At 39.3% G+C, this 19,893-nt stretch overlaps 3 protein-coding genes across 3 annotated transcripts; 2 read left to right on the top strand and 1 right to left on the bottom strand.

Moving 5' to 3' along the window:
* The first annotated feature begins 937 nt into the window (after window positions 1–937).
* On the top strand, window positions 938–4,244 carry LOC104947755 (serine/threonine-protein phosphatase 2A catalytic subunit alpha isoform-like). The gene is made up of 7 exons (XM_010773840.1): window positions 938–1,391; window positions 1,839–2,048; window positions 2,167–2,340; window positions 2,438–2,527; window positions 2,917–3,078; window positions 3,223–3,341; window positions 3,476–4,244. Exons 1-7 carry the CDS (start codon window positions 1,290–1,292, stop codon window positions 3,546–3,548), a joined length of 930 nt encoding a protein of 309 aa, XP_010772142.1. The 5' UTR covers window positions 938–1,289; the 3' UTR covers window positions 3,549–4,244.
* Window positions 4,245–4,930: 686 nt separating this feature from the next.
* Window positions 4,931–13,251, top strand: sfxn1 (sideroflexin 1). Its single transcript, XM_010773839.1, has 11 exons — window positions 4,931–5,011; window positions 6,735–6,904; window positions 6,997–7,167; window positions 7,864–7,962; window positions 8,065–8,140; window positions 8,441–8,526; window positions 9,085–9,212; window positions 9,315–9,364; window positions 9,503–9,552; window positions 10,726–10,773; window positions 10,924–13,251. The coding sequence occupies exons 2-11, from the start codon at window positions 6,741–6,743 to the stop codon at window positions 11,018–11,020; spliced, it is 969 nt and encodes a 322-aa protein (XP_010772141.1). The 5' UTR covers window positions 4,931–5,011; window positions 6,735–6,740; the 3' UTR covers window positions 11,021–13,251.
* A 57-nt stretch (window positions 13,252–13,308) lies between these two features.
* Window positions 13,309–18,502, bottom strand: LOC104947752 (copper-transporting ATPase 1-like). The gene is made up of 6 exons (XM_010773837.1): window positions 18,326–18,502; window positions 18,054–18,196; window positions 17,122–17,325; window positions 16,499–16,616; window positions 16,301–16,403; window positions 13,309–15,414 (listed from the first exon to the last, which is right to left on the bottom strand). The coding sequence occupies exons 1-6, from the start codon at window positions 18,420–18,422 to the stop codon at window positions 15,141–15,143; spliced, it is 939 nt and encodes a 312-aa protein (XP_010772139.1). The 5' UTR covers window positions 18,423–18,502; the 3' UTR covers window positions 13,309–15,140.
* Window positions 18,503–19,893: the final 1,391 nt, after the last annotated feature.

Raw genomic sequence — 19,893 nt, 5'->3', positions numbered from 1 at the left:
ATAATCATACTGTCTAATCAGCATCTTGATATGCCACACCTGTGAGGTGGAATGGATTATCTCGGCAAAGGAGAAGTGCTCACTATCACAGATTTTTTCAGATTTGTGAACAATATTTGAGAGAAATGGTTATTTTGTGTATGTAGAAAATGTTTTAGATCTTTGAGTTCATCTCATGAAAAATGGGAGCAAAAACAAAACTGTTGCTTTTATATTTTTGTTCAGTGTATGTGCAATATGTGCTTTATGTGCAATATATACTTGATATACATATGCCATCTTTAATAACTGTAATATATACCGGGCTGCTAAATCCTAAGAACTGCTACAGGATTTGATTTGTAGATTTGATTTGTTTTTGATCTGTATTTTTGAAAATTAGGTAACTTTTTTAGTTTTTATCTTTTTTTTTTCTTTCTTTTTTTTTAGCATATTGTTTATTATATTATAACTTAATACTATTTTAGCATATTGTTGTGTTGTTTGTTTATTATATTATAACTTAGTACTTTTTTTAACGCATTTAAGATGTGCAACACTAAGCTGTCTGTGGCTCTTTCCTGCTGTAACGCTGCAAATTTCCCCTCTGTGGGACTATTAAAGGTATTCTGATTCTGATTTGAAAGTTGTTGGATTTTTAATGTTTATATAGTCTATGGTTCAACCTTTGGTCATGACTGTTCCCGCTGTCGTCCAGCAGAGGGCCATAGAGCAATTTCACTCTTTATATAACCGAGATCAAGATAACATTAAACCAGAATGAAAAATTAAGATAAAAATACATAAACTAATTTTATTTCATCCCGCAGGGTCACATTTGCGTTTTTGTTTGTTTGCTAAAATCCTCCCAGAGAGCTCACCACCGATGATGACGTAAATGTGATTTGTTGCTCATCCTCTCTGGACCAGAGTTAGCTGGTTGGGTCTACATTTCTCTGAGCTATTGGTATTGTTTGTGACAATAATAAGGGGCTCTATGATATTAATTTTAACTGTGAATAGTTACGTCACATTATTTAGGTATCATGTGAACTAAACACTTTTTTCTCTACCAAACTGGAGGGACGCAGGGCAGTTGACGCATTCGTTTTCGTTCACACACACACACACACACACACACACACACACACACACACACACACACACACACACACACGTACAAACTGCGAATGACCAGAGCGCTTGCTAGGACGTAGCATAGCTGGGACATCAAACGAAACGAAATTGCGAGACGTTTTCCGGATTTGTTTTTAAAGCTGGTCGGCTCGTTAGCTGACAGCAAACCAGGCATGGACGACAAGTCATTCACCAAGGAGTTGGACGGATGGATTGAACAACTGAATGAGTGCAAACAGCTGAGTGAGAATCAGGTCAAAGTCCTGTGTGAAAAGGTAAGGTTTGCGCAGGAAGGAATTCAGGCGAGCTATTAATACCTGTCAATAGATATCTGCAATGCTAGCGGGCCATTCGCTGTTACATCTCCAGAATCATAACGTATTGTCTTGAATAACGTCAGCTAATGCATGTGGCCTTGCTTTGGAGCGCACCATTTGGCTGCAGCTGCATGCAGCACATAGTTAAGGGAAGCAACTTGCCAAGAAGATGGAGGAGGAGGATGCCTGAAAATATGTTTTCCTAGGTCTACGCCCACTCCTGGTTCCTCACTTGGGTGCACTGGCAGTACCACATCACGTTATAACCATCTGCTGCATACCTCATTATCTGAACAATTATGCAATTCAGTCTCCTAGTGTATTATTGTAAAACACGTGCATACCCTGCACCATACTCCATGTTTCCTGTTCATCACCCTGTGTTATCCTGGTCCTCTATTTTAGGCCAAGGAGATCCTTACAAAGGAATCCAACGTGCAGGAGGTGAGATGTCCAGTGACAGTCTGTGGAGATGTCCATGGTCAGTTCCATGACCTGATGGAGCTGTTTAAGATTGGAGGGAAGTCTCCAGACACTAACTATCTCTTCATGGGAGACTATGTTGACAGAGGCTACTATTCTGTGGAGACAGTTTCTCTCCTGGTTTCTCTGAAGGTAAAAAATCAAAACAATACTTTGCCTCTCACGTTCATGAGGTTTGATTTGGGGAAGGCATAATGTTTATGGCTAATTGATCTTCCATTTTGTTTATACTCACATTTTTCTTTTGAAGGTAAGGTTCCGTGAACGAATTACAATTCTCAGAGGGAACCATGAGAGCAGACAGATCACACAAGTGTACGGCTTCTACGACGAGTGCTTAAGGAAATACGGAAATGCCAATGTTTGGAAGTACTTCACAGATCTGTTTGACTATCTGCCCCTCACTGCGCTGGTAGATAACCAGGTAAGGTTGAGTATTCACAGGTAGGGTGTGTCATAAAGCACAGATACAGGAATGTATCATTAATCACCTATGATTTATTTTCTCTCCCTTCTGCAAGATTTTCTGCCTTCATGGAGGATTATCTCCTTCAATAGACACACTGGAACACATCAGAGCGCTGGATCGCTTGCAGGAAGTTCCTCACGAGGTAATTTCAGCACATGTTAATTGTTTACATTAGACAAACCACCTTTAAGGCCTTTCCAGATTATGGATTATTCTGTAACAACATATGGATTACATTTATATTAAGGCATATGATTGTGCATGTCGATGCAAGGTTGCTCTTGATACTTTATAATTTTTACATCAAGTATTACACATTTATGCACATTCATGAATTTTATATGAAATTTAGAGCTAAAACAATATATAAATTCATTGATCCATAGGAAATGAATAGAATAAAAAATTCCTACCTAAGCAATAACTCGCTTTAGCTGCAGCCTTAATACAATTCTGTAGATTGACAGTTTCCTAAAACCTCTATATATTGGATAGATTTTGTACAACACTAATGTTTCCTCCATGCTTCAGGGTCCGATGTGTGACCTCTTATGGTCGGACCCAGATGACCGAGGTGGCTGGGGCATCTCACCCCGTGGTGCTGGTTACACCTTCGGGCAGGACATTTCTGAGACCTTCAACCACGCAAACGGCCTAACTTTGGTTTCAAGAGCCCACCAACTGGTGATGGAGGTACTTAAAGTTTGTTTAACTGCTGAAAATTATTATTATCATTATGTTTTTTGATTAGAAAAATTGCAAATGCAGATTTAACTTTACATGTTGGAAAATGTAAATAGGTACAATAGGTAACATGCCAATACTCTTTTGTTCCAGGGTTATAATTGGTGCCACGACCGCAATGTAGTGACAATCTTCAGTGCACCAAACTATTGCTATCGTTGTGGAAACCAGGCCGCAATAATGGAACTTGATGACACATTGAAATACTCCTTGTAAGTACATTTAACAATATTTTTGATACAAATGTGTCAACTTTTCAATGATATGGCACTTTCTTACAAATGAATTATTAACACATAATTTAAAATGTGAGTTTTTGAGGAGTCTTGTCCTTTGTTCACTTCAGCCTACAGTTCGACCCTGCACCACGCAGAGGGGAGCCCCATGTGACGCGGCGTACACCAGACTACTTCCTGTAGAGATCACACAGAGAAAAGCATTCATAACCCCATGGACCAAAAACATATGTGCCATAATCCAATGGAATGGAAACTATCACATATAGCTTATAACAACCATCCTTTCAACTTTACTTCCTCTCTGTGCATGATGTTTTTATTGCTAGAAATGATTGCTACTATGAACAATACCGTCACAATACCTACTGGATTGCCAGGAAACACTAATGAAGTAATGCTGATAAATAACAACTAAATGTAAGTAATCTTTGTTAGGGTGTTAATGATGACCAGAGTGTTTCCATATACAGTGTGTAAACTGCATCTTTCACTTGGCATGGCCTCAAATCAAAGGTAACAGTAAATATAAAGTGAACTCTTTGTTTTTCTTTTTGTAACTAAAGCTCAACAGTTTTTTTGTGAAGTAAGATAATAGGGTTAGACGTCGGAAATGAATATGTTCTCTTTGCACTTTTGTATTTGATTTTTATCACATGGCACTGACAGACTATGTTCTTTTTATACCCTGTTATAGTGTACGTCGCTCTCTTCTTGCTCTGCTGTCGTCTCCTATGGGAGTTATTGTAATTCATTTAAGTAGGCAATATTGGTACCAATGACAATTGGTTGAAAGATAAACAACTTAATGTTTTGCAGCATCAGCTATATGAAATAAAGTCTGAAGTTGCTTTGTCATTTACTTCAATTTAAGCACTACTTGTGGCATTATTTCCTCTCACCAGTCACCACTAGATGGAAACAGGCACCAAAGAACAACTGCTGATGAACTAAAAGAACATTCAAGATAGTAATTATCAGGTTTACTGAAGGTGTGCAGGAAATTGGGTTCTTTTTTTAGGTTTTCATTTTGGTAACACAGGTATAACGACTGTACAACATGGAAGCTATTATACTGCTAATTAGCCATAGGTGACTTATTTTGTTTAATTCAGTTTTATGGTCTTAATATATGAACCAAATAATGTTTGTTTAAGGGTCACTCTCTTCTTCACAAGACATAAGGGTGTCAATATCACACTGCTGTACAGTACAGAGTCCTCTGTGTGGAAATCCAAAGTTTCACCAGTCATTAATAATTTACTGCCCGCGAATCATCGTGGCGAAAACACCACAGTGTTACCGGATGTAGTACTCAGCTCGCTGTTCAAAATAAAAGCCTTGTTTGAAGGACGAAGTTAAATTAAACTTAATTTCGCCCCTCAAGTGTTTACCCACGATTATATTGCTTTATAGACTGGTTAAAAAATCATCATGTATTTGAAAGAGTTTTGTTTCTACCGGCCTTGTACAAGTCCCATATTTTCCATTGTGAATTGGCGCTTTCATACGGGACTTTTATTTTTGTTGGGGAGCTTCCGGCCGATGGGGGATGTGCCTGTGTGCTCTGACGTCGCTGCATGTCAAATTAGCTGTCTGCAGCCTTTCAGGGACACCTCTTGCAGACCGCCGGAGCCCACAGTGCAGTAAGTAACCTAGCCATCTTTTTTGTATTGATGGATCCCTCAGGACTGCAGCATAGACGTATCCAGCTTGCACTTTTTGTCTGAGGTCGGGGGAACTAGACTCGTTTGGCGTGCAGCTAGATGTGTGGATGTGGCAGGCTGATACTAGTTGAATCTGGAGCACAGCTGGACAATTACACGACTGGACTGATGTCGTGCTTAATTGGTCGTTTAAAAACAATGCTACTTAGATGTTGTATTATCTGCTTAAGGCTTGATCGCTTTGTTCGGATGCAGGCAGGGACACCTCCAGCTACAGTCCAGATCTGACTGGTCTACGTTGGGTTGAACAATTAACCGTAACCAGTCACAGAGCATGTTTACCCTGAGACCACTGACAGCTATTTTCAATGTTACAGATGCCGTATACACAATAAATCAGGGATTACATATCTGACATGCAATGCATCTCGAATACTATTTGAAAGATGTATTTGATTGTAAGGGTTTTGAATTGCAGGTTAATGTGTGGCCACACAGAACGCCTTAATTGGCTGAGAGTGAGGGCAGAGGATTATAGATCAAAGGTTGACAGTCCAAAGTTCTGTCCTCTTCTATCACCTTCATTAATAAATTATTATTATTATTATTATTATTATTATTATTATATAATGCTATTAACAGTAGTTTGACAACAAATATGGCTCTGTTCAAACCAAGCCATACAGATTTGGTATTTCATTTGACAATCTCAGATGAGGGGGTGTTTTGTTGTCATCTCGTGAGAATCGCATGGAGTTTAATTCAATTTAAAGAGACCGCACGTCTCCTGTACGCCACAGCCGCCAGAAAGCAAGAGAGAAGTATGTTTTATTGTCAATCCCAGCAGCCATCTTTGGTGCAATTTCAAAAAGGGGTTTCATCATGCAGCTGCTGCAGATCTTTGCATTGACTTGCTTCTGATGTGTCACCTACCTTTCAGTAGTTCAGCTGGAGCATGGCCCAAATGGTTAAAAACCAGATCAGACTGGGTTATCTGGACACACACTGGGGAGAATGAGCATGCTGCATGCACATACACAGAGGCTGTTTCTGATAGTGCAGTGTCTATTCAGTGCAGGCCAGTCTTATCTGGTTTTTGATTATGACATCATAAATGCATAACACTTGAATGCAATTATCACTAGTAGTGGTGTTAATAAAGCGTTGCATAACCTGCTTTGCTCTAAAACAATTTGTGGTTCATTGATAGTAAAATAATAGAAATGTAGAGCTGCCATTCAGTTGGTCACAACGCACATGCAGTGAGCTTTGTCTCTTTTAACAAGAGCTGCTTTTCAGCCACAGTTTGGGGGTTGGTGTGCACTCATAATGGGGCTTTCCAATTTAGTGCTTCACAACCCTTGTGTCAGGTCAGCAATCACCATAGCAACATAATGCTGAATAAGCAGCATTGCAAATCCACAGAGGCGGATCATTTTCACAAGGTCCCTACCCTGACTTGTGTCTGCAAAAGAAAACAAGAAGTGAGGGGCTGTGACTAAATTGTGTGTCAGCCCTGAAATCCTTGAACAATATTAGCACATTTCAGCCTAAAACAGTGATTCCAGAGAAATATTACTCCAACATGTTCCTGTTCAGAGATCTCTTTTAGAATGATTGTAAATACGGTGACTAAAATTGACCCTTCAAGTATCATAGTTATGTGCGCTTGCTGATTATTGTAATGCTTTCCTTTCCCCAGATAAATATGGCAGCAGAGCTATCCACCTCCATAAACATCAAAGAGCCCCGGTGGGACCAGAGCACGTTTGTAGGTCGGGCTAAACATTTCTTCACTGTCACAGACCCCAGGAACATTCTCCTCACCAACGAACAACTAGCCAATTCACACAAAGTCATCACTGACTACAGGTAAGCGGCTGCAAGTGCAGATGGTGTTAATACACCAGTATAAGGATCTTATGAATGGGTTTACATTACATGTTACATTTACTGTCTCCCAGGAAAGGTATAGTCTCTCCAGGATTGACTGAAGATGAACTGTGGAGAGCCAAATATGTTTTTGACTCGGCCTTCCATCCCGATACTGGGGAGAAGATGATCCTTATTGGCCGCATGTCAGCGCAGGTTCCCATGAACATGACGATCACTGGATGCATGATGACATTTTACAAGTAGGAACATGTTGGGTTTTTAATTATATCCCTACCACTATTCATACTTCTCGTTATGAAATTATAAACTTTACAAGCATCTTTCACTGAAGATATTTGTATGTGTCACAGTTCAAAATGCACACTGCTGAATTCCATTTATCTGCTCAAGAGTCCTGGTACTGTTTGTAGTCCTAGATGCTTAATTTGAGCTGTAATGGCTTCAAGGTTGTTGTTTTTTTTAAATCTGGTGGTTAAACATCACCCCAAAACAAAAAAAGAATAATATTTGAAATTAAACAATGCCAATATTTCTTGCAAATGCATTTATATTTACCAGCCTGGACTCCCAGCCAGGACTCCCTTGAGTTTCTGAATCTTGATGGGAATTACTCCTAGAAGTAATGAAGGCCTAGAAGAGTCTCAAAACGTGTTGTTTAGCTGCAAAGAAAGTGCTTGAATTTTCTCCTAAAAGCTGTAGGAACCTTGCTATCAGTACACATTACTTCGCTGATAGGGTTCCTATAAATGACAATGTTTTCACTTGTGCAATGGTATATATTACTGAAGGACATTGGAAAAGTACTCTTTGTTTTTCTTTTAAACTGTTTCTAATAAAGCTGTTGCATAATATGTTACATGCATTAAAAAGTACTAAGTTATGATATAATAAAAAATAAAAACCACTGTCCTTTAATGATGTTTTCCATCCTGCAGGACAACTCCAGCTGTGTTGCTCTGGCAGTGGATCAATCAGTCGTTCAATGCAATAGTGAATTACACCAACAGGAGCGGCGATGCTCCACTCACTGTCAGGTAAGGGAGGGATATTTCAGCACTGGCTCAGATTAACCCTTTTAATTTGTTTGTGTGTGGACAGTTTCCATGTGATGTGACCGTTGACTCTTCTGTTCACAGTCAGCTTGGCACAGCATATGTGTCTGCCACCACAGGGGCAGTGGCCACCGCTCTGGGACTAAATGCACTCACAAAGGTATCAGTTCATCTAACCCTATTCATTCTGCATCTCACTTTAATGCTGACATGAAGTTAGCCATGCACACATAGTTTTTTTGTCATAGGAGAGCCGTATTATTTACTGGGTCATGCCCTGGTATCAGCACGTTGTCCAGCCATCTTACATAGTGACTTTGTGCTATACATCCTGATATATGGGAGAAAAGAAAGAATACATACACAACATCTAAAATGTCAGCAGCAAAGAAATTCCTACATTGGAAATGAATGAGTAATTTCTCCCCTCCTGTTTCATACCTCCTCTCTCCTCCCGTAGCACATCTCACCCCTGATTGGTCGGTTTGTTCCATTTGCTGCTGTAGCTGCTGCTAACTGTATTAACATCCCACTGATGAGACAAAGGTAAAGTGGACATTTTACACTCATCAGAAGTACTTAATCCTAAGCATGTAGACAATTGCAGTACATCATGTGGCTTATTGTACCTTTGGTTGGGAACAGAGTTGTGCTAAAAAGAAAACGGCTGATGCAAGAAGTTAAGATACATTTTACAAGATACAAGAGTTTCACATAAATGCTATCATTTTAATTCTAAGAGGACTATAGTTTCAGTGTTGTGAAAACAGGCAGTCTGTAATCTTCGGGTCTTTGACAGCAGAATTCCTAGAATACAGGAAGTGTGTTTTTTAATGTAATGAATACATACCAAAATACCTGGTAAAATATCTGTGTATGTTTGAATTTATATTATTATTATTGTAGAAAGATAAACCAAGAATATTATATAAACTAGATGCTTTTCTGAGTAATGTTTACCTGTCGCAGTTTGTGCTAAAGAAATATCCTTGTTGTTTACATTCGTATCTGAAAATGTCAAACATGTTGGGCCATTACCCCTTATCTGTGTAATAAAAGGACAGTTGATTCTGATTGAAATATGCTTTTGGTCCTTGTTTTCAGAGAACTTAAACACGGCATTCCCATCACAGATGAGAATGACAACAGGTTAGGAGAGTCGACGAACGCTGCAAAGCAGGCTATCTCTCAGGTTGTGGTCTCCAGGATCCTCATGGCCTCTCCAGGAATGGGTAATATGTTCGGATCATTTGTACAATAAATACCAACCCACTTTATTGTGTTGTCACAGATTTAGTTGAAAGTGTTGAAATGTTAATGTGTGTCTTTTTTAGCTATCCCTCCATTTTTGATGAACCATTTGGAAAAGAAGGCTTTTCTGAGGGTAAGTTTCTGTTTTCTTTACGTCAACACACATCAGAGGAATGAAAAGCATTGAGGGCACGAGGCCACTCTAGTATGGGAATGCAACACTGCTTTTGTGCCCCTCATTCGGGTTTTCTTTCCTGCCTGGTCTTTTCAGAAGTTCCCATGGATGAGTGCACCTATTCAAGTCGGCCTGGTGGGATTCTGGTGAGTTGTTAGAGACGGTCCACTTCATTAGCTGCCACGTCAAATTCCATTGAAATTTCCAATTATTATCTTTTATATCGATATGAAATGTCAGCGATCATAAGATGTATGTGTCTTTTACAGTAATTGGGAAGTATCTCAATGGGAATTTGCACGTAAGAGTGGTTATTACCTATGCCTATCTCAGCCTTTTTACCATTTCTCAACGAGTCATTTCTACAAAGAGCTTCAGATCCGGTTTTTTCTTCCTCTGAAAAATGATCCACATATCTGTCAGGGAATAACTCTGTATCAATGTTTAACTTTTGCACTCTGACGCAGATGCCCAACCTTGGGCAACCGCTATCTCCCTTCAAGGAGGGGCTGCCTAAGCATTTTGTTGTTGTTACCAGTTTATGACCGGGCAACTTTCGTACTATAGTTATTGTTGTGGGACACCTGGAACACATCCTTCTCGGGGTGTAGATGACCCCGAGCCATAAGCAACAACAAATGTGATTCAGTGCCCTCAGCTGTTTAGTCTATCTTTTGAAGAATGTTTGATTATTACACTCTGAACTGTTAAAACCTGGGGACTTACAGGAGGGTTCTTCAGAATTGATTGTGGCATCTCATCCGTGTGGTCAACTCCTGGCCCGTGACATGTCTTGTGAATTCTCCGGCCTAAGCTCCAAATAAACCCTCAAAGCTCCAGCTCTCCTCGTGTCTCTCTGATTCCTGTTTCCAATTGCTTCAGAAGTTTCCCCCACAATATCCTCCCACATGTATTTCTGAGGATTTCCTGACTCCTCTTGTGACCTCAAATTGACCCGTTTAAAATCATGTGTCACATTCCTTCAGTTCAGTTTAGACTACATGACTTTGATTTGAGCAGCACATCCTGCCAACTAGCGCACTTATCAACATCGGTGGAAGTTGAATACTTGGTTGTTTTTTAATTGACTGAATACTAAAAAACATTATTAGCCAGGCTTGCAGTGTAGCTCCATCAGTACGAATATCAATCTGTCAGTTCCTTTGGTCCAGACTAAAATATCCAGAAATAGGCATTTTTGATGGATGCCATTTTATTTTTGCACATATATGGTCCACAGAGAATAAACCAGATGACATCAGGACAGTTAGTTCTGAGCTGTGTGTCTGTATGTTTCATAGATCTGTGTTTTTTTTCAGCCTGGTGTTTGCCACTCCACTGTGCTGTGCATTGTTCCCTCAGAAGAGGTGAGTGACACGTTAAAACTTGACCTTGAGATAAAAGTAGCTTCTCTCTAGGTTAATATATTATTCTCTGCTTGAGCAGTTGCATAACACGCCTGCAGTGTATATGTGTTTGACCCATTAACCCCCGCGTTTCTCCCATTCTTTCCCCAGCTCTATATCAGTTAGCCACCTGGAGCCCGAGCTGCAGGAGAAAATCCGGGCCAACAACCCAGGAGTGGAGAGGGTCTACTTCAACAAGGGGCTATGAGTGTGCAGTACCCCCATCCAAACACTGCCATAGCACAGCTGCAGGCTCAGTCCTCGCCTCTCGGCCAGCCCCTCCTCATTCAGTGTGCCAAAGTTAAGTTAGTGTCTCCTCATTTTCAGTATTCAGATGGATATCTAGGGACTACCTCTCTGTCAGTCTCTTTGTAACAAGATGTTTGCTTTTGTCAATGTGATTGTTGATTTTATCGTAACTGCTATAGAAGATTTTCTCCGTCTGGGCCGGATGAAAAGTACAATGTTTATCATGACGTATGTGTATAGTGGCCATTGTAAGGGTGTTTTAGGTGGACATTTTGTCTGTGAAGTATTTTATTTTTAAGTAAGCAACTTGTCGGTTGCATGTCGCTGCCAATTGATTTTCATACTCTATGTAAAGGTTGGCAGTCACCCTATTTCTCACCTGCATTATAATCAGACTTTAACATTGATTTTACGAAGACCTCTGCTGTTCATGCATTTGCCAAATCTGTACTCACATCAACAATCACAACCTCAAAAGGGTTATTCCTAATAATGACATCCACTTTGATCAGTTCATTTTGCCAAATGAGTGACGTTCAGTAAGCCTTGAGGCCTCTTGACGTCGTAACCATGAATCTGACAACAACTCTCCCGGGATCCACCCCACGAAATGTGACGCTATGATGTTAACAACCATCCATGGGCCAACATGGTGCTACTTGATGTCTTAATAATCAGTGTATCGTACTATTTATTCTGCTTGCCAACATGCATGAACAAACCGTTTGTATGAATTAACCTCTGTGAAAACTAATGATTTTATGTATACTTAGTCACACAGAGGCCAAACTCAGGAGAGCTGAATGCCAGTGACAAAATGTGTCAATAATAATAATTGAGCAAACACACAGGTTCCAACTTCCATATGTCCGAGTGTTCATCCAGGATTTAGTGATCACCATAAGTGACACCACAAACACTCATTCATACCTTACACAAACGTGTATAGTATCCATCTTCTGTAATTCAACGCAGCATCCTAAGAGGCTTGATTATTACCGCACAAAGTGATACATTTTAATGGTAATGTGGCAGTTATATCACATTGTTTTGGAGGTACTATATTCCACATGTTAGACATGGCTGTCAGTGTTTGGAAAACAATACCAAAATCATGCACAAGATAGTATTTTCCAGGGAAAGAATTATATATAAAGGCAGGGATCAATCTAATGAATGTGTTTTAATTATGACGGACATTATGATCTCTCCCTGCTGTTTGGACACGGTTGGTGTTTCCTGTGCTGTGTGGGCCTTCTGGCTTTTTAAAGCTGATTGCATTTTCATTTTGCATTTTCAGCTGCTGTAATGAAATATAACTGTGAAGAAGAATTCTAGGAGACTGTACAGCGGCATGGCAGATCTATAATTGGATATTTTAAATTAAGAGAGTGAAAAAGATGGACTTGGAGCCACAAAACTAACAGTATTAATTCTCCTCATTTTGAAAAGGTATGAAGGATCCAGTGTGTTAAAAGACTTGCTCCAAATAATTCAAATGTTTACTTTAAAAAAAGAAAAATCAAATACTTGTGAATGATGATTTGATTTCATTGCATCTTTTGCTCATCATGGTGTGTAATTTCTGTGAGGTGTTAAATGTTAAATATACTGTAAATCTATTACATATATTGCTGTACAAGTAACTTTTCTTTAGACAGTCAGTGTTTCCAGAGAGATGTGTTGAAGATGGAGCGGTTCCCTAGCTGGTTTGAAGTGAAGTTTGTTATTCTAGTGTTAAAGGTAACTGAATGTAGCATTTTCTAATTTCAGCTGTTAACGCTGTGTTTGTCCAGAAAGCACAATATGGTAACAGATTCTAAATGCTGCACATTTTAAATACTTGTTTAGACCTGTTCAGTTTCCTCACCACCACGCTTTTTAGCTTAAATCAGCAAGGGAAGATGAACTTGCTCTGACTGCATATAATGAGAACTAATCCCCCTTTAATGTGTTAAAAATATGAAATTAACTACCTAATAACTAACTAGTTTCAATCTACCAAATGAGATTGTCATTACAGCCAAAGCGATACAAATCAACTCAAGAGGAAGAAGTCATTTAAAGTCTGCATTAATCAAGATGAACATTTTGAAAAATGATTTAAGAAAATGTATCTGTTTTTCAGTAAACTGGGGTGATGATGTTTAGACTTACTGGAATAAATAAAGTTGATGAAATCTGGTGTCAGTAATGTTTAGCTGTCGGCTCCATGGCGCCACCTTGTGTTTGAAACTGCACACAGAGTGAGATTACAAATGCGTTTTATTCCAAGGCACATCACGTTCAGAAGAACTATGAAAGACAGCAAACATGGACTTGCTTAAATTTAAGTGCACACAGAGCCTAAGCCCTATGGACATCTTTACAAAGCCACGAACAAACAACAGATTGGCACCTAGCTGGGTGTGATAGCTACAGAACATAATGCATCATGGGAAAGTGGCAGGACAAACTGATGGCATTTTATATCACCAAACAGAAATACTATAGAAGCTTGGGACACAGAAATGCAAGGAATAGCTGGACTGTAATGATTATCTCCAGATTTGACACAGCAGAAAATAATTCAGCATCATTTTTGAAATACTTTTACATTATAGAAAAATAAAGCTGACCAGAAGCTGTCTTTGATTGCAAGATGTAATCTCAACCTTTCCTCTCCTACAATGATTTTAAAGAAACAATCTACTTAATTCTTCAACATTTGCCTCTCAGTAACTTGTTTGGTGGAACTGCTGAGTCACAGCTGTGTTTCCTGCTCCCCTGGGTTTACAGATGTTTCTTCGATCAAGTGCAACAGTGTGAATCACATAATAAAAAGCACAGATTTGCCACCACTGGAAACAGTAACAACATCTTATCTAGTGTGATGACAGAAAGAAAACAAAGGCTTTCGCAAAAGGCCTTTTCCACAGCAGACATTTTGAGTAGGAAAAGGATGTGTTACTGAAAATGTCCGTTCTATTAAAGTTTCCCAACATCATTCCTTATTAACTTCCCTTCTGCTTTTCCTGTGTGTGACATGTCAACATGTCTTCTGTGTAAAAAAAAAAGACACATTTTTCTTTTTCACAACGAACTGCATCCAACACAAAACCTTCTCTTTGCAACGAGCAAATAAAGCAATTTCAGCACAAAGTCACCTATGTAACAATTTCTGTTCATTTCTAACAATGAGCAGTGTTCACATTCATTGACAGACATATTGAATCATTAACTGAAGACGCAGACACACCTATAGAAACCTATGAGAGGTGTTCTATAGCTGCAGTCACCATTCAGCGTCTGCTGCGAGGCGTTGACCTTATCTCTGTTCAAACTTTATCCACATGAATCCAAAGTCACCTCTGTGCGCTGCTATCTTTGGAATGTGATGGACTTTGCCGAGGTGGTTCTTGGATTGGCACTTGGGTTACATTGTGACATTAACAGCTAACTCAGGTAGCACAAAATTCAGTCTTCAGCTGGTTTCTTCTTCGATTGACTTCACGAGTCTTCATTCCTTAATCAGTAATTACACATTCTGTGGATACATTTGGATTCGACAACTTCACTCTTCACATAGAATATAATGAAAAAAATAGATAAATAAGGGTAATATAAATACAACATATAATTATACAACATTATAATTTCCCATTTAAGGTATAAGTGTTCAAATATAGCCTGGTAGTGTCTTCTCTTATACCGGGCACCACGGTTAAAATGTCTTTGGAAAGATTGTACTGGCAGGTCAGAGGCGATTATCTCTGCTTCCTGGATGTGGACGCTTCAAAGCTCTGTAGATGCTTCATGCCCACAGAGAGTCAAAGGCTCGGCCAAAGACTGGGCCCTGGGGCGATGACCTCAACAAAAGATAGTCTGCAACTGAGGGAGAGAAACCCCCCCCCCTCCTCCCTCTCTGAAGTGCATGTGATCAGCTGGTTGAGCTAAAAGAAAACCCAGGGACATGTAAGCTTTTTTTCCAAGTCAACAGTGCCGCCCTAAGGCACCTACAGCAGCAGTTATTCAATTTCCTAGCCTAGAATAAATGTTGTTATCTAGTTCAGCTTAAAACCATGAGGGCCGTGTGAGCCTCAGCAGAACTCCTCCTCACACCGCGCCTCCTCCACCAGCAGGGAGTGTTTGTCGGGCTCGCTGAGCACCAAGCTGTTGAGGGAGTGCTTGTCGGAGCGCAGGGAGTTGATGGAGGCCCGGCTGTAGTTGACGATGCGGTCCAGCAGGCTGAGTCTGGGGGAGGGACGCCGCATCTCGCCCATCCCGATGTGGACGCTGACGTCGGACAGGCTGCCCGGACGCCTGCTGTTCCCAAGCCTGGCCTCCAGCTTCTCCGCCGTGGGCTTTGTGTAACTGAGCAGACCAGAAGACGGGATTAGACTAATGTGGACAGCGATGGGAAATGGTTTTAGAGGAATATTTTTAAAAAAAAAGGGAGAATGAAAAAGCACACCTCAAAACACGTTAAGGGGACACACTACAGGTGAATAGGGTTACAAACTCAAAATATATCATAATGAAAATGATAGACATTAACACAATTATCTTTTGTGTAACACTTTTCTTTCTTTTTTAAATGAATGAAGTGGGAATTTCTGTCTCTGACTGATAAAAAGCTAACTTGTAGAAAACTGCCTTTAAAGATAAGTATTGTAAATGAAGAACAATTTGTTTGAAGCGACAGGCAAATAGGGTAAAGCAATCACACTAAATTAAAGTAAACATACAGATGGCGTCTCAAAACTTCCCAATTACTTACAATAAGATCTTTTTTTGGTATGTTTTCCAAATGTGCAAAAAACAATACATTCATCCGTTTGCATTTAGCTAATTATGTATCTATATATATCATATTCCATTGACTTGTATATAGACTATTCTTGCACTATTTCTATTTTATGTCCTATCTATATATATATATATCTATATCTATATCTATCTATATCTATATCTATATCTATCTATATATATATATATATATATAGATATATATATATATTCATGTTGCACTGTTGGAGTAGCTTGTGACTTCATTGCCATATCTAAATGTGCACATGAAAATAAAGCCTTGAACCTTGAAGAGAAATGAACATACCGGTATGCAAACATGCTGACATGTGCAGTAGAATTAACACTCAAACGTGTATTTCAGAGAGTTTCATTCCATGTTACGGAAATTGAATAGTGCCGGACAAGAGGATGTGTTTACCAGTAGTTTCTCAGATGAAATATCTCTTACCATTTGAGCAGCAGGGAAGATAAGACCACGGAGACCGAGGACAGCGCCATGGCAGCAGAGCCCATCCACGGCTGTAACACCAGACCAATGGGGAGAAACACACCTGAGGAAAGACACGGCTCTAATCAGTGCGGTGATCCAAACAGTGGCACTGGTCACTGTCAATGAGAAGACATCATTCAAACAACAGTCACCTACCAGCAGCAATAGGGATGCCAACCAGGTTATAGATAAGAGCAAAGACAAAGTTGATCCTGATCCTCCGGACGGTCTTTTTAGAGAGGTCGATGCTGCCCACCACATCCAGGAGGTCATTCTGCACTCAAGACGAAACCAGCGTAAGAAAAAAGGGTAGATATTTCAGATAAGGAAACAGTTTGATTCAGTATTTATACTTAGATTTTTGAAATTTTTAAACCAGTGGTCCAAAGTGGATGAATATATTTTGTAAAGCTAAACTATTTTCTTTTTAAAAGCATTATTCTGCATTGTCATGTTATTAGCTATACATTGCTGGTTTTAAGATAACGAAATGTTTGGAAAAATAAAGCTACATTTAGGAAATAAAGACAAAAGTTACATAATAACCAACGTCTGTACTTTTAAGTAACAGTACTGCTAAAATAGAAATGTATGATTTTCTCTTGAGTTACCCAGAATTAGTGACCAGTAATAGATTTATGTCTTGCAAAAAACTGGCATATTACAATTGAATTTAACATCTTGTCTGAGGATACAGTGTTGTGCTCTGTGACACCGTGTCAAAAGATATTCATTTATTGCAACCAAAAAATAAAACTCCCCCAAACTCAAATCCTCACCCTGATCAACACCACGTCTGCTGCCTCTATGGCCACATCTGTCCCGGTTCCTATGGCGATGCCTACGTCAGCCATGGCCAGAGCAGGAGAGTCGTTGACGCCGTCGCCCACCATGGCTACGATCTTTCCTGCCTGCTGCAGCTGCTCCACCTTGGCCACCTTGTGGGAGGGCAGCACCTCGGCAAACACCTTCCTGATGCCCACCTGAGGAAATGCAGGGAAATGGGCTCAGAAACACAGAAATATACAAAAAAGAAGACCTGGACTATGTGTCTAAGAAGGTTTTCTGTTGCTGCCGGATTGCTGTATTTTCTGTGGGCTGGAAGTTAGCATCGCCCTGTTGCCTTGGACAAGAAGCCATTGATATTTTTCCATTGAATTTTGGATTATTGTATACAATAAGCTCTGTGGCGAAGATAACGGTACTTACAGTATATGTATTGTTCAGCAGCACAATCTTAACAAATGAACAACAATTTAATCTTTTTTTTTTAAAAGTGTAAATGATTCCATATTATTTGATTATTATCAATTTTGTAAATGAAAATATAAATGTTAATGTCAATGTCAGTGGTAGCATTATTTCAACGCCGCCACTAAGCTAGAAGCCGACTAGTGTTGCGTTTATGATGTTTTGCGTGATTACATTAATGTCCCAACAACCATTGTAGTCATATGGAATTTTTGTGACATTATTAACCACTCCGCTTATTTCTGGCATCTCACGAAAAACCCATTCAAAAACCAGAAGTGCAAAAATTCTCACTCATTAAAAGTGCTTAATATTATACGACTTGGATACCATGATGTCGTAATATATTGTGATTTGTATGTTGTTGTTTATTCCAAAAGCAACACTGTAATTTAAATTAACATTGTGTTCTCCCAAACAATTGATATTCACATCGCCCAGCTCTACGTCTCTGTCGTACCTGAGCAGCGATAGCTCGTGCCGTCTTGCTATTGTCTCCGGTCATCAGCACCACCTCCAGCCCCATGCTGAGCAGGGTGTGGACGGCCAGCTCCGCCTCTGGCTTCACCGTGTCCGCTATGGCTATCATCGCACACAGAGTGTCTACAACACAAAGTAACATGCTTAACAAAAGGAATACATGTCGTTTTAGACACAAAATTACTTTCAGCAATCAGACAATTATGACAAACAGCTAACAGTGTACATTTCATCTGAAACAGAGCTACTCACTGTCGACAGCCACGAGGACAGCCGTGCGTCCTCTGCGCTCGTGCTCGATCATGGCCTCATCGATGTCCGGTCTGACCTGCAGGCAGTTCCTCTTCATCCACTCTCTGTTTCCAATCAGGACAACGTAGGTGGCCGTCTGGACGAGGCCTTCACACAGAGATCAATGAGGTTAGACAACACCATAGAAACAACTGTCTCACTACCTACATTCATTCATTTACAACAGCTGTTTGTTTTGGGATCAGACAATGAAGACCACAGAAGGAAATGTAATTGTACTACTTTAAAGCAGATGTGTATTTAGGTGGTTGGTGTAAAACTGTGGAATTCTCCACAGAATGATCTAAAGAATTGTATAGGTATTTTTCAGTTAGAGAAATTGTATAAATTAAGAAAAATGAGACTATATGAAGCGGAATGTGAATACGTTTATGTACTCTGGTTCTGCATTGGTATATTTTTGTGATGTCTGTTCTTTATTTGCAGGTCCCATTATTATTGTTATTATTATTATATTAACATTTATTATTTTCATATATTATTATTCCCCTTCTTCTCCAGTTGGACTCAGATGAGGGTGTTGCACCTTTCCTTGTTCATGTGATGTTTTGGTGTTGTTGTAGTTTTTTTTGTTTCTGTCCCGTAACTGTCAAGTGGGAACTAAGTATTTTTTGTAAGTTTTTGTGTTCCTCTTATTTTCCTACAATACAGCAATGATTGCCAGTGAATAAGAAAATATGAAGGACAGACCATCTATTTCTATTTTTTTTTAGAGAAAGGGGCAGGTCATATAAGATTTTCTTCTCCCTGCTCCTTTTCGAGTATGGTATGTTTACAGAGACATGTTTTGTAAATAATTGTTATACATTGAGTTTGTGCATACCATGAATGGAACAAATACAAATGAAATGAAATATGAGAAGATAGATATTCTGCCGATGACTACACACANAACATTTCAAGTGCTACTCAACTGGCTTTAGATAAGCCAGCCCTTTATTACTTTAGACTCCACTTCGAGCGATTGAATTACTAACAAAGCACTTATATACTAATAAAGGGCTGGCTTATCTAAAGCCAGTTGAGTAGCACTTGAAATGTTTGGCTCTATGAAACCTGATGTACTTATATGATTCTGTTTTCTTCAAGGTTGTATCTTCCTGGTCGAATGCACTTATTGTAAGTCGCTTTGGATAAAAGCGTCAGCTAAATGCAATGTAATGTAATGTAATGTAATGCTCACTATCACAGATCTTTTCAGATTTGTGAACAATATTTGAGAGAAATGGTTATTTTGTGTATGTAGAAAATGTTTTAGATCTTTGAGTTCATCTCATGAAAAATGGGAGCAAAAACAAAAGTGTTGCGTTTATATTTTTGTTCAGTGTAGTTTGACGGTATTTAACAGCAGCAAGTTACACAATCTACAAAATACAAGATAGATACCTTGTAACAGTAACAAGGGTTTAGCAGCCAGGTATAAATTACACATTTATTAATGGCATATATATATTGCACATATAGCACATATTGCACAAAGTTGGTTTGTATTTAGCAGCATGATGATA

The sequence above is a fragment of the Notothenia coriiceps genome, unplaced genomic scaffold (assembly GCF_000735185.1).
Source record: "Notothenia coriiceps isolate Sejong01 unplaced genomic scaffold, NC01 NC01_scaffold00012998, whole genome shotgun sequence".
In the NCBI taxonomy this organism is placed as follows: domain Eukaryota; kingdom Metazoa; phylum Chordata; class Actinopteri; order Perciformes; family Nototheniidae; genus Notothenia; species Notothenia coriiceps.
Note: the sequence above shows the minus strand (reverse complement) of the source record. Positions and strands in the feature narration are given on the sequence as shown.

Coding starts and splice junctions, on each gene's coding strand:
- sfxn1 (XM_010773839.1), top strand. CDS start 6,741: ATGGCAGCAGAGCTATCCACCTCCATAAACATCAAAGAGCCCCGGTGG. Junction 6,905..6,996: donor AAAGTCATCACTGACTACAG/GTAAGCGGCTGC, acceptor ACTGTCTCCCAG/GAAAGGTATAGTCTCTCCAG. Junction 9,553..10,725: donor GTCGGCCTGGTGGGATTCTG/GTGAGTTGTTAG, acceptor GTTTTTTTTCAG/CCTGGTGTTTGCCACTCCAC.
- LOC104947755 (XM_010773840.1), top strand. CDS start 1,290: ATGGACGACAAGTCATTCACCAAGGAGTTGGACGGATGGATTGAACAA. Junction 2,528..2,916: donor TGCAGGAAGTTCCTCACGAG/GTAATTTCAGCA, acceptor TCCATGCTTCAG/GGTCCGATGTGTGACCTCTT. Junction 3,342..3,475: donor GACACATTGAAATACTCCTT/GTAAGTACATTT, acceptor TGTTCACTTCAG/CCTACAGTTCGACCCTGCAC.
- LOC104947752 (XM_010773837.1), bottom strand. CDS start 18,422: ATGAAGAGGAACTGCCTGCAGGTCAGACCGGACATCGATGAGGCCATG. Junction 16,404..16,498: donor TGGCATCCCTATTGCTGCTG/GTAGGTGACTGT, acceptor GTCTTTCCTCAG/GTGTGTTTCTCCCCATTGGT. Junction 15,415..16,300: donor TCTTCCCTGCTGCTCAAATG/GTAAGAGATATT, acceptor TGGTCTGCTCAG/TTACACAAAGCCCACGGCGG.